Source organism: Ictidomys tridecemlineatus, chromosome 13 (genome assembly GCF_052094955.1).
Source record: "Ictidomys tridecemlineatus isolate mIctTri1 chromosome 13, mIctTri1.hap1, whole genome shotgun sequence".
Taxonomy (NCBI): Eukaryota; Metazoa; Chordata; class Mammalia; order Rodentia; family Sciuridae; genus Ictidomys; species Ictidomys tridecemlineatus.
The window spans coordinates 93500090-93515842 of NC_135489.1; the positions used below are offsets into that span (position 1 = coordinate 93500090).

A 15753-nucleotide genomic window follows, 5' to 3' on the forward strand; every position below is an offset into this window, starting at 1 on the left:
GAATGAGTCAATTATGGCAATTGAATTTACCAAATTATTTATATATATGTATATATATCATATATATATTATATATATATATATTATATTTTTTTTCTTTTAAATGTTGAAGCAACAGATTTTCTATTTTTATAAAGAACATCTGACATTGAAATAACTCTCAAAGTGGAATTCTTATATCTACCGTTTTTTTATTCCCATGCATAATTTGAAAGGAATCTTCTTTTTGCTTGTTTCCATGTCAAACTGATAACATTTCACCATCTTCAACCAATGCAATTAATTGGTTAATAGTTTTCTTTAGAAGGATATTTAGGACTCCATAAGTGTCAGGGTTATTGTGGTTCTCCTGATTGGTTATAATCAGATGATAATTATGCCAAGAAATCCATCAGTGATCCAGTGTAATATGAAATTTGCATGGAAAACAATGTCTGAGTCCCTCCAATAGTTGTGGCTCCTTGTGACTCATTTTTAACTCATTCCCATTCACCTCAATGATAGTACGTAGGGCAACAGCGCAAAGATGTCAGGGTGGGGATGAAGGACTCTTCTTTACACCAGGGATTGGCAAATACATGATGGGTTGAAGTTCCGGAGGTGTTAGCTAGGCTTCTTGGTGTGGAGGCCCATTGTCCAGACACATCTTTGCATTAGGTTGGTTTCTGAGAATGCACCTCTGGCAAAGCTGGTGTCAGTAACCGAGAGTCTCCCTTCTCCTTCCTGTCCCAGGAATATTCAATGTCTCAGTTTCTCCAAGGACGGGGACTTCAGGTAAAAGACTGTTCTTCCTTTATCTTTCACCTTGTCAAAGGTACCTGGAACCTTCTTATCAGTGTTCCCTTAGGGTTTCACTTTTCGAGCACCTTGATGTTTTCTTAGCCACCATTTATGTTTCCTTGGCATGGATCACAGTAGGCTTCTAACTCCTCCTCCTCCTCCTCCTCCTCCTCCTCCTCCTCCTCTTTTTTCCCCTTAAGCTCCTTGGAAGATTCATAGGTCTCATGGCTATTTTCCCGCTTTCTACCTGCAAACCCAAGTGAATTATTCATTTTGTGACCTATTGAGCCAGAACCAAAGGTATTGTCAGATTTTGGTTCTAAAACCCATAAGCCAACTCCTTGCAGCCCATAAGAGGAAAGAAAACACTTTTTAAAACAATATCTGTAAGTAGTCCCAAGATGTGCTTCTAAGACTTGTCAAACTGAACATGAACTTGCTCTGTAACCCAAAACTTAGATATTTTTAATTTTAAACATGGAAAGAAGTTTACTGATTTGGAAATATTTCCAGTTATTTAGGGATATCTCATTGGAGATTTTCATTGCAAAATAATTAGTCCCCTGAGAATAATAATGCCCAAAATATTTGAGACATACAAAGTCTGATCTCCATGCAAAAATAAGAAGTTACTTTACTTCATATTAACATGAAATAAGCATATCCTGCAAGGCACATTTACTTTTTAGCTTTTTAATACATAATAAAAAACTTCTATCACATGGCCACTGTTTAAATAATAAGAGTTGATTTTATGAATATTATATGAAATGAACACCCAAAAGAAATATTTTAAGGGCACAAAACACTAAGAATTCATTTTCCTTCCCTTTCCTTTTAAGCTTCTTACCATAACAAGGACCTGTGGTTTGTGTTTCTTGGCTAATTCAACAATATCCACTCCATTATAATAAAGATTTTCTACACATCCATGAAAGTTTGTATGTGAGATTGCCAGGGACCCTGCAGATGTCGGGATTCCTCCAAAGCTGATCTTAGAAAGAAAAATGACATAAATAACATTGTTTAGTGATGTTTTGATTATCTGTTTAAAACAGTTACGATTAACAGGTGCAAGCAATGGTGGTCACAAATCCATCTGTGTCCGATTATATTTCCACATTTGTTCATTTCAAATGAGGCCCCCCTATTCTAGGTGGCACTTTTTGATGGTGTTATTTCTAGCACCAGACTTTGTGCATTAACTTAAAGAAAAAGGTGGACAAACTTCCTCTGTGAAAGGCCACGTTGTGAATATTTTTTTGTTCTGTGGGTCACTTGGTACCTTCTGCACCACTCCATAGTGTAGTTTTAGCACCGAAGCAGCCACAGACAACATATTTTGGAAAAGGACACGTGTTCCAATGAAACTTTTTAAAACGACAAAATGGCTCTTTTAAAATAAGACCAGATTCGGGCCCATAAAGTGCCAACCTCTACACTGGGTCCTATATTTTGTTATTATACAGTTAAGGTAATAAAATCATGGATGATCTGGTATAGACCAGGGTCTCTGTAGATATTATGTGCCAAAACCATGGGAATCAGACACTCATCACAGCTTTCCTGGTTTGCTCTGATTCTTCATGTGATCAAAAGTAGCTCAAAACTGTCCTTGAAGAACAGGCAGAATAGATGTTATTGAAAAGTCAGATACATACTGGAGATACATTGCAAAAGATGTTATGTCCTCAAAGAAGTTAAGAAACTGTTTATAGGGCTGGGGTTGTGGCCCGTGGTTGAGCCCGTGCCTCACGTATGGGTTTGATCCTCAGCACCACATAAAAATAAACAAATAAAATAAAGGCATTCTATTCATCTACAACTATAATTTTTTTTTAAATTATGCAATTTATGATAACCTCAAAGTTAAGATCCAGGTAATTGGATTCTCCCCTTGCATGGAAATGACGAGTGTGTTTGTCCAACGTGAAGTTGACATGAGTGCTGAGGACCTCGATGAGGACGGAGTGCCAGTGCTGGTCATCCAGCAGGCTGCCCAGGGTGAGGTTCACGTGGGCACCAGCAGGCTGCAGGTTGGCATTGCCTGAAAGGAGAAAGCACAGCAGGCTGAGGTGGTTCTGTTAAAAACCATGGATTCCCCTTGCTGCATCAGCACTACAACTTATGTCCACCCTTCCATCCTAGGTAGTATCATCCATCTTTCTCTTCATTGAACACAATGACATCTTGATATCTTTTGTGATTTCTTTTGTATTCACTTTTATACTTTGTTGAAATTGCCTTTTTTTTAGTGATTTGTTTTTTATGACTTTTCATGACATCCTCATTTACCTTGCAAGTATTTTCTTTGCTAGAACATCACTATAGGCACCAGCTCATAATTTCACAACAGCCTATTCTTATCTGTATGATTATGTATAATGACAATATGTGATATATTGTATGTAAATGCATTTATAATGGCCTTCTTACACAGTTGTCAAAATAAGTGCTGTTTGCGTAAATCATACTGGAGATGTGTACAGGCTGGATGCATTTGCTAGCAATGTCCCTCAGTTCTCATTCGCACTTTCCCATGACAATTCCACTTTGCACTCATTATCCCAGGGAAACTATCAGTAATGTGTCCCTGAACTCTCAAAGGTGTTTGGTTTCACTGATAAATCATATGGTCTCTTTCCTTAACTGTGAAAATTAAGTACCAATGGATGTATTTCCAACTAGCCAGATTTTTATTTTAATCACTGGCATGAAAGAACAAATGCCTTTTACCTGAATTTAGAGAAAAGACAAGTTTTCCCTTAATTAATTGCAGAGATATGTGATTTCCATGTTGTCCTTCTCTGTGGAGTAGAATCCCATTGTTCTGCATGGTTTTAAACTTCAAAGAAATAACATCTTTTATGGGTCTTATGGGCTTTTTATCCAATCTGTATAGCAGGGCTCCTAGTCCATCAAAATAAACCACCTGAGATCCTGGGAAAGAGGATATGACAAAGTAATTCTAACTGTAATACAGTGTACATTGCACCTGAAAATGGATAGGCCAATACACCTCAATATACGCAAACACACAGGTTACATTTCTAGTTGCTCATTGAGGAAAACACTGATAACAATGTATTCTTGATTGGTGTCACAAGTTGATATACCTGATACTCACTGGTAGGCTTTTTCATTTTCCAAATTGATCATTGAAAAACACATTTATTAATATATTCTCATTGACTTCTGTCTTTATACTGGTTTATTTCTTCTCATTCTATTTGATTTTTTAAAAATCAGGAAATGTTATATTTCTACCAAATGAGTTGTCTGTTTTAAGATCGTTCTTCTGTTAAGAATCAGTGTCACTCAATTTAAATGATTTATTCATTCCCAGTAACTTTGACTTCTCTTGATTCTTATACATGTACACACATTAGTGAAGATTTTGTTTGTAAAAGACACACACTCACGCACACACACACACACACACACACACACACACACACACAGCTGGTTCTGTTTCTCTGGAGGACCTTAACTAATAAAGGCATACATTTTTTATTTCGATGCTTTGTTGAGAGAGCATGACTTCAATAACACTATTTTGGGCCTTCCGGAGAAGCCTGTCAGAACTACAATTCTGCCGTTTCTTCTCAGCTTTCTAACGGGGCCTTACAATTTCAACTATAAAGGTCATGATCATTCAGTTCATCAAAAAGCAAGTGTGTCTTATCTATAATACAAAAGAACATCTGTCAAAATCAACTGAAGATGGAACAACAGACATACAAAAAAATTTAACGTTACCCAGAAAAATCTCTTGTGTTTTTTCAAAAGTAGAAGGAAGAAAAAGAAAGCAGTTATCTTCAGAAAAATATATGTTTCTAATAAACAGAGGTGCACAAAACATGTGAAGCCATCAGAAGCCAACCAGCCCAATCATTCAAGCTGAGATAGATTGTTTATCGTATTTAATTTCACAAAAAAATATTTCTGCAAGTCTTTTTTGTGGTTATCCCTTTTCTTTAGGTTATGCAAAAATATATTAAAAAATTCTGCCTCAAAAAATCATCCATTTTGTGCAGCTTAATATTTGAAAGTTTACAAGTCTGATTTTCTCACATGGGGTTAATGTGTGCAGGAGAAATTATTGTATTAAGTTCTACTTTATACACACACACACACACACATACACACATTCTGTGCAAAATATATGTAAACCAATTATTCCTTGTTATAGAACTAATTTTATGTGCACAATTAAAAGCAAAACTGTCAAATCCAAATGAAGCCACATACAGTTAGGAGATGGCAATTAATTAAGGCAAGTTTTCGAAAGACAGCAAAGACTTCACATTTTGCTGTTCCCATCACCTCTGTGTCTTTATGTGTTGCTCAAAGATAACGCTAATATTTGTGCTTTTATATTTTGTAGTTGTTTAACACAGTGTTCTGCTCCTGAAGAGGTCTTGCCTGGGTGATTTCGATCTGGTTTTGAGTTTTGCTTTTCCTTATTCCCCATGTGACTACTCTAGACCACAGCAGGATTGATTTTCTAAGAAACACGAAGGGGATTTCCTGAAACGTTTTTCTCAGGCAAATGGAAAAGCATAAGTGTTAGAAGACTTGTTTCAAGACCAGTTTCAAGGTGATGACCTTGAAACTCTAGTCCCTTAGGTAATGCCTTGACTTCCTGTCAAATGTGACTGCGCTGCTTCAATCTAGAAATTTAACCACATGCTTTTAACTCAGTATGGGGACTTTTGAATGAAATAAGTTAATATAATAAAAAAAAATCCAAGTTAAAAAAATAGTCAACTCTGACTTGTGAAGTCAATACATGAAAAAAATGAAACTAAATAAAAGCACATGTTTGCGATAAAGAACATTTAGCTCAAAAATTAAGCAGCAATTTTAATTTTTGAAAATTGGGTGCTGGTGAGGGAGATCTCCACAAAGTCTCTCTCAGGAGTGATCTGCCCATCGGGGAAGCAAGCCTTTCAGGACTTGGTGCTTACAGGTAGTCTAAAAGTCAACCTTTTCCCCATCTGCCACATTTTTAGCAATTTAAGACTCTTGTAAGAGCAAATAAATATTTATAGTCCTAATCAATACAAGTGAACCTCTATAATATATATTTGAATAAAACCAAAAAATAATAAAAATTCAGTATCACATTTATTATAAACTTTCATAATAACCTTTAAGAGAAAAATTTATTGGTACAAAATTCAATTATATGAATAGGAAATGCAGAGGGATACTGGAAAATTAGAAAACCAAACTTCTTCAAGTTATTCTGCCATCCAAAATGACTGGAGACAACTTAGTTCTTGGCTTAAAAGAGGAAGTGCTTGTCTAATTTGGTATGAACTTGGTTTATAATTGTTCAACTTACCAATTGAGATTATAGTTTTGATTACTGGATTTCTGTGGTTATTAACAACACAGATACACCACCATTAGATAGAGCTATATTTTCCAGGATGGAGGTTAATTTGTCTTATATATTAAGACTCTGTTCTAGTCCCATTACCAGCTCTTTTCTTTCCCTTTTAGGGACATTTCATAATATAGAGTAGTAGTTCAGAGGAAGGACAAAGGAGTTAAAGCGTGAATCTTAGTTCCATCCTACACAGGTTACACACCTTCTCTGAGCTCAGTTTCCTCATCTGTGACATGAGACTGAAAACAGGCCTTCCCTCACAAGACTGTTGTGAGAATCCGACGCGTTAACATCCGTGGAGTTTCACAACAGTGCTTAGCACACAGAAGGCCCACAGTGGATAAGTGCTTATGATTTCTAGAGCTCTGGGCAGAGAGAAAAAAAAAGGTGGAAATTAGTTTTCAACAGCACACAGAGGACTTACAGGAAAGCCAACAGCTTAAAATGATAATGAATTTCATTTCTGAAGGATGCAAGAAATCTTCAACTTTCAAGTCTCATGGTTGGATCCCTCCCGGCAAGGAGAGAGATATTTACAACCACCCCACTCCTAAGGTGCCTCCTTCTCTGCCAGCCAGCCTCTTCCTGAGCCTGACTCATTTCAATCGCTGGTGACCTAAATCTTACTGGGAAGTATGTCTGTCTATTCATTTTAGAGGCAAGAGAAAGTGTAGAAGTGACACTTGAAGATGATTGGTACCATTACATCATCACGGCGCTTCCCAGAAAGGAATATTGGAAAAGAGCCAAAGACAGATGCATTCAGAGGCTCTCAAAGATTAATTCCTGGAAGACTAAGAACTTATTGTCACAGACAGTATTCACCTGTCTGGGAGGAATTTGGTAAAATCTATGTCCCCATTCAGATACCTCAACGTGTGGTACAGCCCTCTGTCTAGCACATGTGGGTGTCTGGGTCCAATCCCTAGAATCTGGAAAAGCGGCAGAGATAGAGAAACTGCACATGCTAATCAGAATCCATGAAAATTTATAGTGATAGTGAGCATTTTGCTATAAATAGAGTGTAACTGGGAAAAGACACTGCCTTAAAGCAACATCATATCCCATAATAAAGTTCTTGAATCAAAACAGGGCAGTGGACATACATATGAAAATACTAAAATGTACCACCCTTATTAACTTAAAGTGTCAACAGCATACACAAAATCAATACATCTGAAAAATAATTCCTCTAAGACAAAAAGGACATTGTAGAGATTCACCTTCTGGAGGACATATTTTGAATTACTCAGTAGTGGTGAGATCTTATCCATCTGCATCTTGTTTCCTCAGTGACTCTTACCCAACAGCTCAAGTCTACAGAAGTTAACGGTGCCGAGAGATTCCACAAGATCTGCACGGTGCACTGTGCTTCTTGGGACTGGTCACAGAGCTTTGATCTTTCCAATATTACTTTGAGGAGCTGGAGTAGCATCTCCTCATGAAGGAACATCAAGCTAATGGCAAATCCCCATCAAAGAGCGTGTTCTGCTTTGAAGTCAGTAAACCTGAAGTTGTTTCAGAGTGATGGGAGGACAAGCTAATTTCAGAGCATCAAAGAGAAATTCCAAGTATCAGACACTGTAGCCATTGCATCAGTGAACTCAGCTGGGTTCAAGGGAATACAGTGATGAAAGAAAATGACCAATGGGAGGGGAAGAAAAGAAAGTCGGATGGCAAAACAACACCATTATACTTAACGTCCCATAGAAATGTAAACATTAGATTACAGAGTTAGGAAAGTAATTGGCTTGCACAGGGGTTGAGTCACAGAATGTGAATAATAGCATTCATGACTTTAAATACTTCATGGGTGGTAGATGATTATTATGTTTTAGAAAATTAACATTCTGCAGGGTCAAAGCCGGGATTAGCAAAGAATGGAGGCGGGTGTTTGTGTGCAAATGGTATCACACGGGGGTCCAACCTGACCAAACCTGAGATGCCAAAGATATTTCTATCCAGTCTATTCTTTGCATGTTCTCCAGGTCTACACAGGAATTATTTTTTATTATTGTCCCATTCTGACAATAATCTATGATGATATAAAGAAATAGAACAAGTATATCCTGGATTATCCAATAACGGCTAGATGATAAACTCCGGCCACACAATTCCATGGTCTGCTTTTCACGTCTGTGTTATATACTCACATTAGTTCCATTCTTTTTACTTTGGTCTCCCTCAGGCTAGACAAGTGCTCTGCCCTTAAACTGCATTCCCAACCCTTTTAATTTTCTATTTTGAGACAGGCTGACCTTGAACCTGTGACCTTTCTGCATCAGCTCCCAAGGAGCTAGAATTTCAAGCCAGTCTTTTGACTTTGATTATAGTTAATAGATGAGAAAAAGAGGCTGACATAATGACATAATAGATGAGAAAAAGAGGCTGACATAATGCATATACATGTATCCCTACCAAGGAAGAAAAAGTGAAGCCTCAGTGCACTGGACAGAGGTTTCCCAGGGACGTCAACAGAGAGAGGCAGAGTCAGAACTGAGACACCACTGAGCAGGCGCTGTGCCTAAGAAACCGGAGCCCCCCAACCCCCCTGCATTCCTATACTGAGTGTCTGCATCAGAAGAACAGCATCATCTGCCCCTGGTTTAAACTTTATTGACTTTATTCAATGGCTATTACATTGTAAGTACTCTGTTAAACTCTGGAAATCTAAATATTAATACATCTTGATTAAGGTCCACCTCTAAATTCAACTATAAAAAGTAAAAACTAAAGTCCACTCTGTCATGGGAAGATAGACACAAGATTTAAAAAAAAAAAATCAGTTTGGCTGCACAGTTATTTAAAAATCAGAAGTCAAGTTCAGGTGGCAGTTTGGCTTTTGCGGCATCTAATGCAGGTGTGGATTTCTTCCAGCAACCAAGGCTACTTACTGTATGCACACCCATACACCTCGACCCGCATCCCAATCCTGCCCTTGGGGTTCCAGGCTAAAGGCAGGAAGCGCAGGAACCTGGCTTCGAAGGGGGGCTGGAGCCGGTAGTGCACCACGCTGTCTGCATTTGTGTTTCCTGAAAATCCCTGCGAGAAATCAGAGAAAGATCCAGGTCAGGACAGAGAGCCACATTCCCTTGGCCTCCGCTCCATGGATGGCACAGCAAGTGCGCTTTGTTGCTGTGGAAAAGCCCTCTTTCAAGAATGTCTGCTAACGTTTAGCCCAGATGTGATGCCCTCTCCCGGGTCTCTCCATCAGTCACCATTGTCCAAGTTTTCTGTATTTATGGGACAGTGGAAATTTCATCAGCACCTTTAACATGTCCATAAACACAGTAGCTCCCATCAAATTTGCTTTTCTGAATTTTTTATCTCCTCCTCTAATCTCCAGGAAATAAAGATGCTCCCATCAACCACATCATCCAAGGTGATAAAACACCTGGGTGATGAACATCCAATGCTACAGAAGAATGGACGTGAATGGGACATGAGGGGGGGGAAGGGACCTAGCATGGATCTGGCCCCACCCCCTTAGGTTCCAGACAGGAGACGGCTGGAGGTCAGTGGCTACCACCTAGGGTGGGAGGGCTCTCATCCTAGGGGTTTTACTTCAGTTGCAGAGTTCATCCCGTGTCACCTGGCTGTCTCCACATCAGTGCAGGTCTTCTTTCCTACTCTACTTCAAAACTCAGATTTCCTGTGGCCAGAGTTCTGGGGGTATCCAGGGAACACCCCCCCCCCAACCTTATCTGCCTAGGGCAAAGGACAGTGCTTCTGCCTGGTATCACCACCTGATCATCATCATGAAAGACCAGAGAGAGAGCAAAGAAGAATTTTGTCTCGTTTCCAGCTGTGTATGGGGGAGAGCAGGTGAAGGAGGTTGGATCACTACCATGTACAATTAGGACACGTTAATCAAAAATCAAAACTAATAAAAATGTGCGGGAACAAGGGGAAGACTGATGTTCCCGCACATACGCATTTATTTGAGATCACTTACCAATGACCAGTTCAATCAATAAGGTAAAAACAGTGCTGATAACCACTCACATGGAAGTAAAAACTTAGAAAAATTAATATTTTCATTTCTTATACAATTTTCTGCTGTGTATAACTCCCTTTACTAGAGTGTTCAAACATAGCATGTGGGTTTTATATGAAAAAGTGCAGGGGTGGGTGGAGATGAGGGATTCATGAAGAACCCGCTTCCTAATGAATAAAGGTTTAAATCAGAACTTTTCAACTTTTCAGCTGCAGCCAAAGCTGTATTAGAGAGAAATTCAAAGACAGAGAGACTCTTTCACTTAATAATCATGAAATTAGGGAGTAAAACGTCTGCTTGCCGAGACTCTAACAGTAGAATGGCTTTTTCCTGACATGCCTGGGGCATGCAGTTACACTCAATGTTTGGAGCTGGCCCATTACTTCAACCAGCTGTCAGGGAAGTTATCTGGGCTGGGGCTGGGGCTCAGTGGAAGAGCACTTGCCTAGCCCATGTGAGGTGCTCGGTTTGATCCTCAGCACCACATAAAAATAAATAAATAAAGGTATTATGTCCATCTACACCTAAAACAATTTTTTTATCTGCCCAATTATTTTGCTTTGTTAAAGAATTTGCCAGCTTAACAATACAAATGGAATTAGAATCAATCTGCAAAGTCCCAGACCCCCTGAGGGCTTCCCTTGGTATAAATAAATAGAAATTGAACCACAGAACAGCCTTAGTGAGGGCGGTCAATTTCAATGCTAGTGTAAAGTCATATCATTCATATCTTTTTAGAATTGTAACCAGTTCCTTAAGATACCCACCAAATAAAGTCGTTCTTTAAAGATGCAGAAATTAAAAAGAGAGGGATGATCTACACGAGTGTTTCACTCCTGTAACATTTAGGGCTCATTCTCGAAACCACCTTCTATTTTACAATAAAATACTGTGTCTTTAAAAGTGTAAGGTAGTCTTTTATTCATTAAATTCCAAATTTGCCTTGAGAGTTTCCATAAGAGACATGAATTTATAGGCAAGCAAAAACAGAAGCACGTTAGACATAAAGAATAAAGAGCTCTTCCTGCCTGGTTTTGTTTCATAGAAAACAAAGGTTCTAGAAGCAGAGAGCCAGGCATTCTCTGTGGAAATATACAGCCCTCAGCAACTCTCCAGAGCCTTAAATCTTCATTTAGAGACAAATAAGAGACACAGCACTACTGAGAGGGGACGGTTAGCAAACGACTTTTAGAATCCACAGTCCTTCAAATTCTCTTCTGTCCTTGCTCAGGCACCTGACCTTGATGGAAGGCACCATAATTTCTTTTGAAAGTGAAAGAATAATGTCTACCTGAAAATCGTGGACATGATTAAACCCATTAACGTATGTAAAGGATTTGTCAGATTATAGACTATTCTCTCTACAGAATTCCCCACCACTTGTGGGTATGGGTTACAGCTTTGGGGGGGACTTCTGAGAAACTGAGACAGTGCAAAGACCCCCTTCAAACCCTGATTCTTGCAATCAAGTCAGAAGGATTTCAGACACGTCACTTAGAGGTACAGGAATGAGTGTATTGAAGGGACAGGAAAGGGGAAGGGGACACTCTGAAGGGAGAGAATATGTCCTCTCGGAGTGGAGAGGGATAGTGTGTCTCTTCTGTACTCTGGTTTTATGGGAGATCCCAGAGAAGTTTCCAGAAAGTCCCACCCAGACCCACCTCTTGACGTTTGACTGACAGCAAAGTGACTTCAGATTTGAAAGTACCAACAGCCACAACAAATCTAGGTCACCTTGGCCTATGCTGACCAGTTCTAATTGGATTCTTAACCACATGTTCTTACAGATTCCATGGTTAGGAGGAACTATCCTTATCTTCCAGTTTCAGGTTATGGCCACAGAATTCTTCCCTTCAGGGTAACTTGGATTCCTCTTATCAACATCAATTTAGGCCTGCCTTTCTCCTGCAGATAACAGGGAGTTTGCTGAGGAATGTGACATGTCCTGTCCACATAGACCAGGCAGGGCTGCAGGTAATTGCTTCTTGGAAAAGAAAGCACATGAGAGTCAGCACGGTGGGCACACTTATAGAATCATCCCCTTGACCTCCTGTTCCCACCATCCTCCTCTGTCTGGCCCCTAACACTTTGGTTTGCTCTTCACATTCACGTTGGCCAGATTTAACAATCAGAAGGCTGGAGGGGCTACAATGCTCATGGGACCACCTGGCCTCCTACCTAATGTGGCTTCATGGACGACACTCTTGATGAGGGGTCACTATCACACGCCCAGCCTTCAGTAGGCAAATGGGCGGCCAGTCTAAGATTCATCATCAACAGCCTCTTAGAGATCTGTCATTCTGAAACAGTTCTGTCTTTAATGCATTTTTATTAAATCTTTATTTTAAACGATGAGTTACAGAAGTGAACCTCAGAGACATTGGAGAGCAGGATTGAGTCTCCACGAGCTACCACCAGTGCACCAAGCAATCCCACTGTTTCTTCAGTCAGAACTCACAAAGAAACAAACGTGTATGAAAGATACCAGTTTTTTGTTTTCCCAACACTTGAAAGTACTAAATAAGGAGCTCAGTGCCTAGCATGTGTGACACACTGGGTTAGATCCTTAGCACCACAATAAAAATAAATAAAATCAAGGCATTCTGTCCATCTACAACTACAAAAAAAATACTTTATAAAAAATGTGCTAAACAAGACTCTTATTTCAATATGCTGTTACTATCTTAGTTGTCACGGTTATGAGGCAGGACAGCACCCCTGGGTAAGAAGCACCCTGTACTCCTCAGCTATAATTCTCCTTGGATTGCCCGACTCAGCTGATATTGGACATGAGCTTCAGTCTCTGCGATCTCGGCTTCTTTGTGAATAATATGGGAAATATAACAACTGCTCTGCCCAATTTATAGCTTGTTGAAAGTTTCTGAAAGTGCCTTAAAAATTCTAAGGAGCTATACAAATGAAAGATATAATTAACCTGCCCCATAAGGTATGTTAACAAGACTATTTGATTAAGATAGTTTGTAATTTATAAGTGTTATTAGGAAAAAAAATTGTATTAATGCTAAGTGTAGAGCATTAGGAGTATAATTAACCCGGCATATGCCCTGAGAGCATTTTATGAAGCGATTAAATGGTGCTTCTACAGGTTATTAAAAAGTGAGTATATTATCTTTATCACCTTTCTATGAGTAGTATAATTACACCTGTGTAAAAAGTGAATTAGTAGAAAGCATGATGAAAGATAAAACAACATTTATGTAAATTTAAATATGTGTGAACAAAAGAATCGAGCCTTTTTTTTTTTTAGAAGAATACACAAAACACATTGGACTCAGGAAAGGTGAATCATAGGAATGATGAATGAATGAAGAGATACGGAGGCTGAGGAGGGTCACCTGGCACAGACCAGAACAATTCTTTACTGATGCATCATTGAAGAATATGACCAGTGAAACTCTTGGCACTCAAAGCCAAACACACACACATACACACACCACACACACACACACGCACGCACGCACGCACGCACGCACCACGCACACACGCACAGGCTCCAGCATGTGGACCCAAGTATCTGGGTGGAGCGCCTTCAACCTTCTGCTGATACCTCCTGACCTTCTCTATTCTCCAGGAACCAGCTGTGGTTGAAGGAAGGGCTGCTGCAGGTGTGGCCTGGGGCTGTCCCAGAGACTTGTCCCAGCTGACTGTGAAGCCGTCACTCCAGCAGAGTGATTGACTTCTGTGACTGTCTGCTATATTGGATGTCCCCTCCAAAACGTGTGTTGAAATCTCATCGCTCCAATAGCCATATTACCAAAAGTGGTATACAGGTTTAATGTAATTCCTATTAAAATCCTAATGACGTTCTTCACAGAAATAGAAAATGCACTCATGAAATTCATTTAGAAGAGTAAAAGGCCCAGAATAGTTAAAACAATCCTTAGCAAGAAAAGTGAAGCAGACCTTAAATTATACTACAGAGCTATAGTAACCAAAACAGCATGGTATTGGCACCAAACAGACATGAAGACCAATGGAACAGAATAGAAGACACAGAGATAATATAAATACAGTTATTTAATACTGGACAAAGGCACCATAAACACACATTGGAGAAAAGAGAGCCTCTTCAACAAACAGTGCTGGGAAAACTGGAAATCCTTATGCAGAAGAATAAAATTTAACCACTCTCTCTCTCACCCTGGACAAAAGTCAACTCAGAGTAGATCCAGGACCTAGGCATTAGACTGGAGACCCTACATGTACTAGAAGAAAATGTAAGCCCAACTTTCCACGATATCACTTAGGAACTGACTTTCTCAGCAAGACTCCTAAAGCATAAGAAGTAAAATCAAGAATCGATAGAGGGGATGGTATCAAACTAAAAAGCTTCTTCAAAGCAAAGGAAACATGTAAGAACATGAAGATAGATCCTACAGAATGGGAGAAAATCTTGACCACCTGCACATCAGATAGACATTAATCTCCAGGATATATAGAACTCAAAAGACTTAACACCAAAAATAAATAAATAGATAGATAACCAATCAATAAATGGGCAAAGGAACTGAATATAGACACTTCACTGAAGAAGAAATGCAAATGGTCAAAAAATATATGAAAAAATATTCAACATCTGTAGCAATTAGAGAAATGCAAATTAAAACTACACTGAAATTCCATATCACTCCAGTCAGAATGTTAATTATAAAAATGCAAGTAATAGTAAGTGTTGGCAAGGATGTGGAGAGAATGGTACATTCATACATTGCTGGTGGGACTGCAAAATGGTGCAACCACTCTGGAAAGCAGTATGGAGATTCCTCAGAAAACTTGGAATGGAACTACCATTTGACCCTGTTATCCCACTCCTCAGTATATAGCCAAAGGATTTAAAATCAACATACTACAGTGACACAGCCACATCAACATTTATAGCAGCCCAATTCACAATAACTAAGCTATGGAACCAACCTAGGTGCCCTTCAACCGATAAATGGATAAAAAACAATGTGATACATATAAACAATGGAATATTACTAAGTCATAAAAAGAATGACTTTTGCAGGTAAAATGCTAAGTGAAATAAGCCAGTCCCAGAAAACCAAAAGCCAGATGTTCTCTCTGGGCATGGAGGGTGGAGAATAGAAGTTCACTGGATTAGACAAAAGGGAATGAAGGGAAGGTGGGGTGATGGGAATCGGAAAGACAGTAGAATGAATCAGACAGAACTTTTCTATGTTCACATCTGAATAAGTTTTAAAAATTAAAAAGAATCTTTGTCACGTAACATTATTAACATTGTAACATTAAGTCATGGGAACTTTCAGAGGTGATTAAGTAACAAGGGCTCCACCTTCACGTGAATTAATGCTCTTATTGTGGAAGTTGGTTAGTTATCATGGGAGTGAGTTTCTGATAAAAAGTATAACTTTGGTCCACTTTTTCTGTCTCCCAAGCTCACTTGCCTTTCCACAGTGTTATGTTGCAGCACAGGGGCACTATGCTCTTGAACTTGAACTCACAGCCTCTAGAACTGTGAGTCACATATACCTCTATTGTTTTTAAATTCCTCAGTCTGTGGTAGTCTGTCATAGCAACAGGAAACAGGCTAAGA

The 15753-nt window shown here is 39.1% G+C and overlaps 1 protein-coding gene across 4 annotated transcripts in view; it reads right to left on the minus strand.

Moving 5' to 3' along the window:
• Window positions 1-15753, minus strand: part of LOC101968704 (contactin-associated protein-like 3) — a 202562-nt gene that overhangs the window by 83405 nt on the left and 103404 nt on the right. For 3 of the 4 annotated variants that reach the window (XR_013429916.1, XM_078030583.1, XM_078030581.1), the window contains exons 4-7: window positions 9073-9220; window positions 3517-3720; window positions 2643-2827; window positions 1631-1774 (exon numbers count right to left, since the gene is read on the minus strand). Coding sequence is in view for 3 of the 4 variants with exons in the window: in XM_078030583.1 (XP_077886709.1) it covers window positions 1631-1774; window positions 2643-2827; window positions 3517-3720; window positions 9073-9220 (681 nt within the window). In the remaining variant the exon portion in view is untranslated. The remainder of the gene's footprint in view (window positions 1-1630; window positions 1775-2642; window positions 2828-3516; window positions 3721-9072; window positions 9221-15753) is intronic. The other variant, XM_078030582.1, reaches the window with a different exon arrangement.